The sequence below is a fragment of the Ambystoma mexicanum genome, chromosome 1p (genome assembly GCF_040938575.1).
Source record: "Ambystoma mexicanum isolate Mex_15411 chromosome 1p, UKY_AmexF1_1, whole genome shotgun sequence".
NCBI lineage: Eukaryota > Metazoa > Chordata > Amphibia > Caudata > Ambystomatidae > Ambystoma > Ambystoma mexicanum.
This window is the reverse complement of record NC_090921.1, coordinates 970,869,422-970,881,579: the sequence shown is the minus strand read 5'-3', so window position 1 is coordinate 970,881,579 and position 12,158 is coordinate 970,869,422. Positions and strand designations below refer to the sequence as shown.

The window sequence follows — 12,158 nt, the reverse complement described above, 5'->3', positions numbered from 1 at the left end:
ACCTTGTTCATCTCTGCAGGTTGCAGATGCAACCGCTACAGGAATTCCTGGATGCCTGTTGAATACAGGTATGTGGATGTTTCACGGACAATATCCCTCTCAACGAGGAGTTTTGACGGGCAATAGAGGGGTGGGGTGTCTGCTCCCACATCACCCGCGGAACGGGATTTCAAAACACCCCTTACCAGGAGATGGTTACCATGGATGCCTCCCTGGAAGGTTGGGGAGGCAACATCGGACATCTACACGCCAGAGGCTTGTGGCTGCCGGAGGAGAAGGATCTGCATATCAACATTCTGGAGCTACGGGCAGTGTTCAGGGCCCTCAAGTCATTCCTACTATCTCTGAAAGGCAAGGTGGTAAGGATCTTCACGGACATCACCACAACCATGTTCTACATCAGGAAGCAGGGAGGCACTCGATCCCCAGCTTTCTTCAAGGAGGCCCAGGACTTATGGCACTGGGCCGTCAGACAGGCGATATTCCTCTTCCCTCTTCACCTGGTGGGAGTCAAGAACACCATTGCAGACTCCCTCAGCAGGGAACTGCGCTCCTTCCACGAGTGGGAAATTCATCAAGATCAGGTGGACCGCCTGTTCGTCAAATGGGGCAGACACCAGATCGATCTGTTAGCGACGGTGGCAAACTCCAAATTCCTGACGTTTGTCAGCAGGTTCCACCAGCCGAGGAGCTCGGGTCACGTTCTCCTTCCCGTGGTAAGGACTGTTTCTGTATGCATTCCCTCCGTTCCCTCTCCTGCTACGAATCATCAACACACTCAGACAGTGCCAATGCAAGATGATACTCAATGCCCCGGTGTGGCCGAGTCAGATTTGGTATCCAGACCTTCTCAGCCTCTCAGCGGCACATCCAGTCAAGTTGCCGGTGGTTCCGGATCTTCTCACCAGAGAGTGAGGTGCAATCCTTCATCACGACCCAGGATCGCTGAACCTGAAGGCTTGGCTCCTGCAGCCTTAGAGTTTGGAGGTTATGAGTTGCCAGCGGACTGCAGGGAGGTCCTCACCAAGGCCAGGGTGTTGTCGACTTTGAAGTGCTATGGCCATAAGTGGAAACATTTTGCTATGTGGTGCCGGTCACAGAAGCTTACACATCTGAGGGCCACGGCTCCTCATATCTTGCTGTCCTTGGCAAAGGCTGGACTGGCTCACGCATCCATCAAGGTGCATCTCGTGGCTACCTCCCGCTACACCAGATCCCCGGGTAGATCCTTTCTGTGGTCGTCAAGGAGTTTTTCAAAGGTCTTTTCCAATCCTTACTGCCGGTGAAAGCTCCTGCTACGGTGTGGGAACTCAATGTGGTTCTGATGAGGCTCATGGGGGCGCCCTTCGAGCCTATGCATCAGGCCCCACTCACGTTTCTCTCGTGGAAGACTGCTTTCCTTGTGGCCATCACCTCTGCAGACGTTTAGGTGAGATCCAGTCCCTATCCTGCAAGCAACTGTACCTGACTTTACAACCCTCTTTCAAGCTGAAGGTTCCATTGGAATTCCACCTCAACAAGCCTTTGGTGTTGCCTGTTTTCTTCCCAAAACCTTCATCGCCGACGGAGAGGGCCTTTCATTCGCTGGACGTTGTTTGTGCCTTGAAGTTCTATGTGACGCACACCAAGAGTTTTTGGAAGATTTCTCAATTTTTTATGAACTTTGAACCTTGGGAATGCCTTGTTAAAGGCTTCTATTTTACGGTGGCTCTCTGGCTGCATCATGCACTGCCATCGGTTGACAAACCGACCGGTGCCGGGCCATCCGAGAGTCCACCCCACCAGAGCGATCACTGCGACCACGGCGTTCCTTTCTGGTGTGCCCCTGCTGGACATCTGCAGGGCTGCTACGTGGAGGTCCATGCACACCTTCATGAAGTTCTACTGCGTCGACCGGGATTGCAGGGAGGAGTCCAGATTCGGCGGAGCAGTGATACAGAACCTGTTCGCTTGAGATGAGTTTGTTCCACAGGTAAGAGTTAATTGCTTCTTTTGATCCTTGCTACCTCCCATGGTTTTTTTTATGTTTTACTGTTGTGTATTCGTTATTCATGAGCATGTGAATCCATGCCAGACCCCATGCTGGAGAAGGTTTAAGGTACTTAGTATTTTTCTCCAGCATGGGTCTGGCTTGGGTTCACATCCGAACCCACCCTCTGGCCCCTCTGTGGCTCTTCTTGGTCGTACTGCCACTTTCCGTGCTTACCAAATCTGAAGATGGCTGCCAAAGGCGGGGCTTAAGGAGACGACTGTCATTGGATGGGGGCAGTGTGACCCAGAGGACAGTGTTAAAGTGAAAGTGAAACGGTTTTTCTTTCACCAAGGATTCCCAGCCTGATGATGGGGAATATTCATGAGTATGTGAATCCATGCCAGACCCCTGCTGGAGAACAATGGTTACAGGTAAGTAACTTAGACCTTCCTGCAGAGAGAATTGCACCCTCTGAGCTCCCAGCTGCTAAGGCTGCCATTTCTGTGCAGCCAGACTCATGTAGGGTCTCTGAAAGGGCAGATTAAGCCTGTAAGATCTTTTGCTCCAGTTTGCCAGAAATTTCTTTAAAAAAGGAATCCAAGGAATGTTGTTTAGTCAGGGACTTGTTACAATGTCCTTTTTTGTTTTTCCATCCTCCACAGTTCCCTGCGGGATGTAGGCTCCTTTTCTTTTGGCCATTTGTTACCGTGAGCACGTGGGATCAGAATGGAGGAGCTCAAAGGTGTGCAAGGACCACAGTCGCTACTTCTAATTTCTGCCACTCAATGTCCCAATCACAAAATGGCTTTACACAGGTAAACAGCAAATTAAGTGAGCAACCCACAGCTCTCTACAAGATGAAGAAGTTCAATGGTCTGAGCCAAATCCAGGCCTGCAGTCACTATCTCCACAGTAGTGCCTGTGTCTGATTTTTAATGTTCCGGAAGTTTTCAAAAAGAACAGAAAGTGATGTCACAAAATGATAAACAGCTGAGAATCTGGGGGAATGAAGGAAATATATGAGCCAAGTATCAGATATAATGTCAAAAGGGGACACTGAGAATTGGCGGCTACTGAGGAAGCGTCGCCCTATAAGGTTGTTGGAGGAGGAAGTGAGGCCAAGTAAGCTAGCGGTCACTGTTACCTTCTGTTTGGAAACCACACCTCCTCCAACTTCGAAGCTCTGTTTTGGATGTTTGTTTCCTGTGGTGCAGCAATCTCCCAGCTCCCGCCTCTGTCTTTGTGTCCTTTGACACACTCTTCCTCTCTCTGCACGGGTGCTCAGGTGCGCTCCAAAGATACCACTCTGAAGCTCTATAGCCACTCCGTGGACGATAAGGAAGTGCCCAGGGACCCGATCCAAGTAACCCCCGGGAAAGCACAGGTAAACAGCAGGGCAACAGCCTGCCTCCAGCCTGACTTTTAATTTTCAACCTGGAGAGAGTGAGACCTTTTCCCCACTCTCTCATGTATTCTTCTTGTGATTTTGACTGTGTTTCTTTTTGGTTTCTGGAGTCTGACAAGGACAGCCACCCTGCTGGGTGATTGACAGCTAGGCTGCAATGAATGGGAGAAACCTGCATAAAAGGCGATGCTTTTTGGCTGGAAGGCAGTGTCAACCACTGGACGAGGGAATCCGAAGAAGAACTTGAAGAGGACGCCTGCTGCAACTCCTGGACCGTTGGTTTGCCCGGTGAAGCCCTGCTGCTGTGCTGAAGTTCCAAGTTTGCCTCCACTGAGAAGCTATGCGAAGACAACTTCTCCCCTTGAGTTGGTGGGACCAATCAACTCCAAAGTAAGCCACCTGGACATCCTTCTTAGAACTGGTTGAAGTTCCTTTGCAGTCACTGCAAGAACCGAATAACCAGGGAGAGGAACACCAGTTTGTGTGTGTTGCTTTTAAGTTGGCCAAGAGCTCCAGGAAGATCCTCCAGACTCCAGGAAGCAGGACTGACCAAGCCTGAACCCCCTCAACAGAGTGCCGACCCCAGAAGCCAGGAAGGTCCATCTCGAAAGCCAGGAACCGCAGTGTTGCTATTTGCGGTAGTTGCGAGAAGCTGAAACACAGAAGTGCCACTTGTTTGATAGTTTGCCCGTTGCGGTTGGTTACTGTCCCGTTGTGGTGCAGTAGTCCCCAGAAGTCTCCCTCTTGTCCCCACGACTGAGGCCCAGGAATAACAGGATCTGCAGAGCTGCACAGCAACAGAGGTCACCAGCTGCATCTTGTCTTCAATCTTAAAAGGTACTGTAAAGTCTGAGAGAACTTACGTCTCACTGTAGATTTGCTTGCTCTTCTACTTCACAAGTCTCCCGGCTTGTGGCCCTACATTTGATTCTTCTTTCTTCATCAAAAGACTTCTAAAAATATTGTGCAAAGACTTTTACTCACCTTCAAGAAGAGCTTCAGTTACATAGACTTTTGCCCATTGACATTGGCTTAGCCTGGTTCCTTGAAAGACTCTTCTCTCCTCTGTCAGGCCTCTGCCAGCGCTCTGCTGCACTTGCTGTCAGAGCAGTTTTGCTCACTCACTCATCCCTCGCCCCTCCTCCTCCTTCGTCACGGCTCAGCTCATGGACAGAATGCAGCAGGGCAACAGCCTGCCCTGCAGCCACTCCACCAGCGCTCCGCTGTGCTTTGCGTCGGAGCGGTTTTGGTCACTCACTCGTCCCTCGCCCCTCCTCTGTTACGGCTCAGCTCAGGGATAGAATGCAGCAGGGCAACAGCCCGCCCCACAGCCGCTCTGCTGCGCTTGGGATTGGAGCGGTTTTGTTCACTCACTCATCCCTCGCCCCTCCTCCTTCGTCACAGCTCAGCTGAGGGACAAAATGCAGCAGGGCAACAGCCCGTTCTGCCAGTGCTACACTGCGCTTGGCGTCGGAGCGGTTTTGCTCACTCACTTGTTCCTCACCGCGCCTCCTACTTTGTCATGGCGCAGCTAGGGACAGAATGCAGCAGGGCAGCGGAATGATTTCTATTTTACTGTTTTATTGAATGACGTGTTGGATGTTTAAAGGCCTTTTGCCGAATAAAGGAAGTATTATTAAGTAACAACAAATGGAAAGTAGTGTGTCTCCATATATAATTATCACATTGACTATTCCTCTGTAGCACATCACAAATGTTGTTGTCTCTTGGAATACTGTTGGCAACTTTTTGTAATGTAACTTCCATAATGCTCTCGATAGTAAAAGATTGTCATCACTCTGATGTCAATTCCACTGATGTCAATACGGGCGCAAATTAGGAGCATGCATATCTTTTGCAGCACAGGCCTTGCAAATCCTAGGACTGGCCCTACTTGCCTCCTCCCTATAGACCTCAGTCATCCCTGACTAGCTAAGGCCAAGCCGCTCATTATGGTGTCTAGTGGAGGGGCCCATGAAGCATTGTAAAGACAGTGGGCCTGCACTTGCATCTTCTGGATTTTTTCCTGAAAATGTTCTTCTACGGAGCATGATCACAAGATGGAGATGTTCCCAACAACCTCAAAAAAGGTGGGGCCCGGACTAGTGTCTCCCTATACCGGGATGGGAACCTAGAAAAAAAGAACACCTGTAGGTAGATACATGTGTTTCTAGTGACAAAACATCTATCATCATCATTCAAAACATTTTCTTCCTGCAGGAACATTTCTGTGCTCAATGGTTTAATGTACAAAAAATTATGTTTTTATTATTATTGTATGCAAATGTTAAATCAATAGCACCAAACATCAGTCTCGAATACACTCTCGGTGGATTATTGTTCACAAACAATAAGTGATGGGGTTATTAAAAGTGACTCAAAAAAGCTCAAAGCAGCAGTATTACATTTAACAACAAATTCTCTTAATTCACAATCATCAGTCTGGATTTATTGCCTCAATGCTTTTCTTCTGGGCAATTACAGTGTTCACACCCTATTTCAATGTTTTCTTGTGGCCAAATGACAGTGGTCAAACCATGACAATCTAGGCTAAAAGGTCATGTGTTCTATCTCAGACTTGCATATATTTTCTTTGATGCACTGTGTATTATACAAACAAAACAGTATAAATGAGCGAGAATGATGGTGATAGAAGTTTAGTCAGAGTCACGAGAAACACACGTGTCCCCCACAGGTGTTCTTTTTTCCAGCACATAACTGTATGTCCCCCCCATATAAAAAATCCATGTTTTCACACTTTGGGCTTGATTGGGAAGTACTCCTGGCTTCTCTGTGGGAGTAAGTATATTGCTTTGGTCTCCAATAATGCTTTTTCATTTCTTTATTTCAGGAAATGCTGGATTATCTCTGGAAGAAGAAAATAAGACAATTTATTCATAAGGTGAGGAAGAGGGCCTGATTGTTCACTGCTCCATCTGTCCATGCTGGGCAAGAACCATGCTCTGAATCATTAGCATATGCGGTGAGAGGATGAAACTGCTTCACACTGGCAATTCCATCCATGCTATCAAGAGGGAGGCGTCTGCAATGCTAAAGTTACCAGATGAGTCCTCGTCACTGCGGACACCCTGTCCCAGCTTTACCTTCACTTTAGTTTTTCTAATGCCAATTGTATTCAATTAAAGTGACCCAAGACTGCAACTCCCAGAATGCAGGAGTCCGTTAAATGAAAGCCCAGGACTGGGACATGGTGCTTTCCCGATGATATGAAGTTTGTCTTGTGCCTTTCAATTTCTCTCCTTTCTTTGGTTTCTGACAAGGCCAGACCCATTCATAGATGGGAATGTCCCAGTCACACTTCTTTTTCAGTCTAGGGTCTATAGAGAGGGTAGTCCACTCACACTTCCTATTCCATCAATGCTGTTATGGGGGGGGGGCATTCTCTCCCTCTTCTGCAGTGTTGACGCCAGCCACCAGATTGCACACGGGCTAGGTGCAGATGAAGGGCTTAAGCCATTAAAAATAAAGGAAGTTGCATGCAGAAGGCAGCTCTCTAAAATGATGCTCAGCCTGGGGCTCAGAAGCAAAAGCGGCACTGTGGCAAGACAGTGTGTGTAGAATGTCTCACCTGTGAGAGCAGAGCGTGCTTAAATGATCATTAACAGGCAGCAGCAACAAACAAAGGGGCAGAGGACAGTAGCCTGCTCTGCCCATATCATTATATCCATTTGTGCATGTGTGTATGCGTACTTGCGTGCATGTGTGTGTTTCCTAAGATTCACTTTTTTCCTCCATTTTTCTCAGGTATTTGGGACCAGAGGGAGGGTTTATGTATCCCGCGATTTACCAAGGCCAGGGTGCACACATCAAAGGCATGATTGATAGTAGGCATGCAGTCACTTGAAGGTGCACTGAGCGATCACTTATGACCCCACTCGCGATCCACGTTTTAAAACTGTCCTTCAGCCCCCTTAATTTTGAGGCTGGCTCCGCCCCAGCTCTTATGTTAAGCTTTCAGACTGGGAGGGCTCACTCACTATCACTTACGTTTTATGTGCGCCTGGCCTTCAGTTATAAATCACTGGTCAACCGCAGCAGAAACAACATACAAGGTTCCCCTAAACCTCCTAATAAGTATATCATTAGATGAAAGGTGTATGTTGCAAAACAGCACAGGAGACTATTACGTCAAGTTTCTGACAGCCAGCCCACATCAAGGCTTCATCAGGTATTAGGACCTGCTACTTTGGGGAAGTTTATTCATCTTTACACTAGGATCCAATCTTAATATATTTATTACTCAGTCTTCAAACTTTTAAGGATGACATATTGATTATCGACAAATCTAATCACTTAAGGATGGACCGCCAGTCATGGAGGTCTATTTGCAGCATTTCCAGCAAATGGGCTACACTATTTGCAACGCTAGGCTTACAATTACTGACCTGCGCCTTGAGGAGGACCGATTGGTCGAAACACGTGTCGGCTGTAACAGAAATTAAACACTTAATCATCTATATGGACAACCTTTGGGCTCTTTAATTATTCAAAGTCTTTTTGGATTGTGTTCTAATATAGAAAACTTGACTTAATAGTCCCCTGCACTGTTTTGCAACATACACTATTCATCTATGGATTGTTACTGACCCTAACTTCCCACTCCTATGTTTTGATGAGAGTATCTCCCAATCACACTGACCTTTAGGTGCAAGTGGGTATGGACTCATTTGTCTGCAGAAGTAGTCCTCTCACATGGCCTGTTCTGCTCCACATGCAAGATGAGACTCCAGAACCAGAGGAAATATGAGACACCGAGTTTGTGAAAGTTGTAAGTCAGACATTTACTGAAGAAAATGCTGAATCTAGAAAATATAATGAAACCAACAACCACCGTTTTTTAGCCCTTCTGCGCCATTGCAAAAGGGGTCCAGCCATATGCAAATCAGTCAGGTACTGCCACTAATGGGAGCAGCCTTGCCCGAACTGCTAGGAGAGATCCCCTCTGCATGGAAACACAAACAACCCCAGACAAGTTTCGACCTTGTTGCTCAAAAAACGGTGGTGTGGAAGGTTGCTCCATTAGTGGCAGTACCCGACTGATTTGCATATGGCTGGACCCGTTTTGCAATGGTGCAGACGGGCTAAAGAACGGTGGTGTGGAAGGTTGCCCAGAGCAATGCCAGTGGTTCAGATTGATTCAAAACCTTCCACCCATCACTTTTTTGGTTTCTAGAATATATAATGCCATTGTTGCCGTCAAGCGGATCAATGCCTGTGACAGAATGCAATCTGGTGAGGGCAGGATAGCCTGAGCTTTTTGATTTTTAATGCCAAAAAACATAATGCACACATATACGTTTCTTCTAACCATCTCCTGATATCCCTAGTAGCTGCCCTGCGGTAGCAGCTGGGCACGTTCAAATGTTGTGTGCATACCTGAACACAGCTACTTCAACTCAAAGTTCCAACAGACAGAAGTGGCTTTTTAATTGTATGCACCTCTGGTTCAAATTCTCATAATTGTTGACCTCAGAAGTCTAGTGGCAGTTGGTAAAAACTAAATATAAGTGATGTCTGGTTTTGTTATGGTGGCTGTTTAGATTACACAACTATACAGCCACATGCATTTCATATAATTTTTTCAGGTTGGTGGACAGTGACTCATTAATGCCATGCCATGCATGGCAGGGGTGCACCCAGAAACCCCACTGTTTGATCCTCTGGAAATGGTTGTCACTTTCTCCAGGGAACAGGAACAAACCCTGGAAGGTCCTCTTGGAACTGGTGAAGTTGTGCCATTAAAATGGCCACCTCAAGCGATAGTGCGGATTACTGGAGTCCTTTTGATGTAGGCAGAAAGGAAGGGGCAGAGTTACAGTACCCCAGGAGAGAGCTTCAGTCCACAGGGGAGTCTCACCATCTTTGATTTTGCTTGGGCTCCCAAATGTCTTGTCTCACTCCTCGCTTCCTCCAGAAAAAACACTATGGGTAGACATCAGAAATGAAAGGACATTTGTAACTGAACCCTCCATCTTTGTGATATTACTGTTCCCCTGACACCCTAGACAGTATTTCCCAGCCGCCAATAACCAAGGAAGTGACCCCTGGATCTTTTTGCATCTTCATACTGCCTCAACACTGATTTAGGCACCTGTGACTCCATCCAACACTGCCTGCCTGGTTGCCAGCCTCTTCAAGCGCCTAGCTATTGCCGCTACGCAACCACAATGCTTTGTTAAGCCAGACAAGCCTGCTTGTCACTGAAGGCAAGTCGCCAGTTCTCCACGCCAGAAGCCACCAAGTCTGTTAGCGTCAGAGACCCAACATCACCTGTCGTCGCCAGAGTCTATGTCCCGCAAGCTATCGCTGCTGTTGAATAGCATCACAACATTGGAACCCATTGCCGCTGCTCCCCGGTCCAACCCTCTGCGCCCAAACCCCAGGTTCAATGCTGAAAAGCATGACTTGATGCTGTTGAGCCCCAAGAACTAAAGGTATCTGAAGTGGCTCTGTCCCCCTGGTCCGACTATAAGTACCCTGGTGAATTTTAAGCCACCTTTTCAATCTGTTTGAAATACATATACAATAGCTTCAACATTTTGCCGCTGACATTTTCGCTTGAGCTTCCCGGTCTACAAAACCAGACCGGCCCATTACTATGAAGTCTGCTCTCTCTGCGTTTTTCCTTGTAAGGGTGGGCCAATACTGTTTTATTATTTGTGTGAATTTTTGTTAGCTGAATTAAACATTGTATGTTTATAAGACGTTGACTGAACATTCTTTTATTTTGGTACCACAGTACTATTGGGATGGCTTCTGTACTAGCTCACATCCCTCCTGAAAAGTAGAGCCTTCCCTCGGCCTGTGGTACCCTAAACGGCAAAGGAGGTATTCCTGTCACACTGTGTCTGTTTGAGCTTTATAATAGGGATCACTGCTGGTTTAGTAGTAGAGTGGGGCTGAATGGGTGCTTTAGCACCCTACTCATCCCTGACAACACTGTGACAGACTTTTTAGTGACCGACTTCCTAACGATTTCACTAGTTTCCTTTTGTTAAGCAAGGCGTCTCGTGAACGCTCTTCTTCCTAGTGAGTGGGGTGGTGAGGCTGCCAGTCTGTCGCCGTATACTTCAGGTGTAGAACAAGCAACGCAGGGTACCAACAGGACGGACTGGACTGGCTCCCAACGCCACAGGAAGGCACCTCTCCGATTTGCGTGACGTCAGGACAATGCAAGCACTGACATAGAAGCCCAGATGTAATCTAAATAACAATCGTGGTTTCTGGATGACCAGTTGAAGTTCGGTGCAGATGGCGAGGTTCCGGAGGGCAGGGTACTAAGCAAGGCACAAGGCAGGGCAATAACAAGAGACTAAAAGAAAGCCAGCCAAAAGACTGCCACATAGCAAGGAAGGAGATACTAGAAACAGGAGGGAGTAAGCAGAGAACCCCCCAAGAGAAACCGGGAACCCGGGGCTGGGATTTCCCCCCCCCCCCAACCCAGAGAACCAAGGAACCGGGACCCAACCAAGACCCAGGAAGGCAGGCAGTACCGGAATCGGGAAGGCCAGCAAGGAACAAGGAGAAACCAAGAAAGAGCAAAAAAGCAGGTCAATGCTAGGCAGAGCACAAGGCAAGCTAGACTGACCAGGGACGAGGCACACAATCAGGAACCCTGACTGCATTGAGTCGCAGCGATTCCCTGCAATCGGGACCTGGAAATAGGGCAGGAACCAAAGCGAGGCGCTTGGAATTCAAGCCTCGGTTTCCAAGCGGACTGCGGATGCGCGGAGGGCCAAACGCGGATGCCTGCGCAGTCCCGCAATCATGGCGGCACCCAAGGAGCCGGGGACCCGGACCGGAGGAGCCCGACCGAAGCACCATTTGGGGTAAAGACTCCATGATGGGACTCGCCAGAGCCGAGGACCCCGCCTCCCAGACCCGGTAAGTGGCATGACACCTTTGAGGCAGGGAAACCCCTCTTAGCATCAGGGATAGCGAGGCTTTTTTCCAACCCTTTCTTATTTAATAAAAGTATTGTTGACTTAATATGCCACCGCTGTGTCCGAGCCTTACCCTCTGAACCCTTACACAATTTAAATGGGAAACCTTGAGATTACTTTGGACCTCATTAGTCTACTTTATCTGGGGCTTTATGTAGGACAGGGGGAGCCGAGGCTTAACCCAGACAGGGTGCACTAAGTGGCATAGAGTCGTGACTGCCTCAGACATGATTTTCAATGACCAGGTGATGAGCTGCAATACTGCTCTTCACCAGTAGATGTCCCTAACTCCATGTTCAGAATGCCACAATATACACCATTTGTTTCAGAAATGTGGACGTGATTCTTTTGTAATACTGTAAGGGGAAAATATACAAAAGATATGGTTTGATTTTTGCCACGTATCACATTGAATTCGTACGAATGTAATGCTTCAACTTATTTTATTCGATGTTTTTTAGCTGCCCATTAATTAGGTTCACACTACACACCTTTTAAAATAGATGTAACTCCCTTAAATGCCAGCGACCGCCTCCGTGCTCCGTGAAGCCGCTCCTTCAGTTGCATAGCCCATCTTAGGTACTTTTCATTCTTAGACTGGCACTGCCCCCTTTTCGACAAAAATTGGTTCATATCTCATTGTCCTACCTTGCTTTCTTATCCCACTTAAAGCACTGGACCGTATATCAGCTAACATTGCCAGTGGTTTAGGATGGCCGAAATCCCATTAGTAGAGCCCCCACCCCCCCAAACCTCCACCCCCTCCCCCAACGCCGTGTATCTTCACAAGCCCCAGTTGTATGGATGTATCTATGCA

General features: G+C 47.8%; 1 protein-coding gene across 3 annotated transcripts in view; it reads left to right on the top strand.

Moving 5' to 3' along the window:
• Positions 1-12,158, top strand: part of ELMO3 (engulfment and cell motility 3) — a 593,731-nt gene that overhangs the window by 430,882 nt on the left and 150,691 nt on the right. For all 3 annotated transcript variants that reach the window (XM_069653870.1, XM_069653880.1, XM_069653889.1), the window contains one exon: positions 6,229-6,279. In XM_069653870.1, the coding sequence (XP_069509971.1) occupies positions 6,229-6,279 (51 nt within the window). The remainder of the gene's footprint in view (positions 1-6,228; positions 6,280-12,158) is intronic.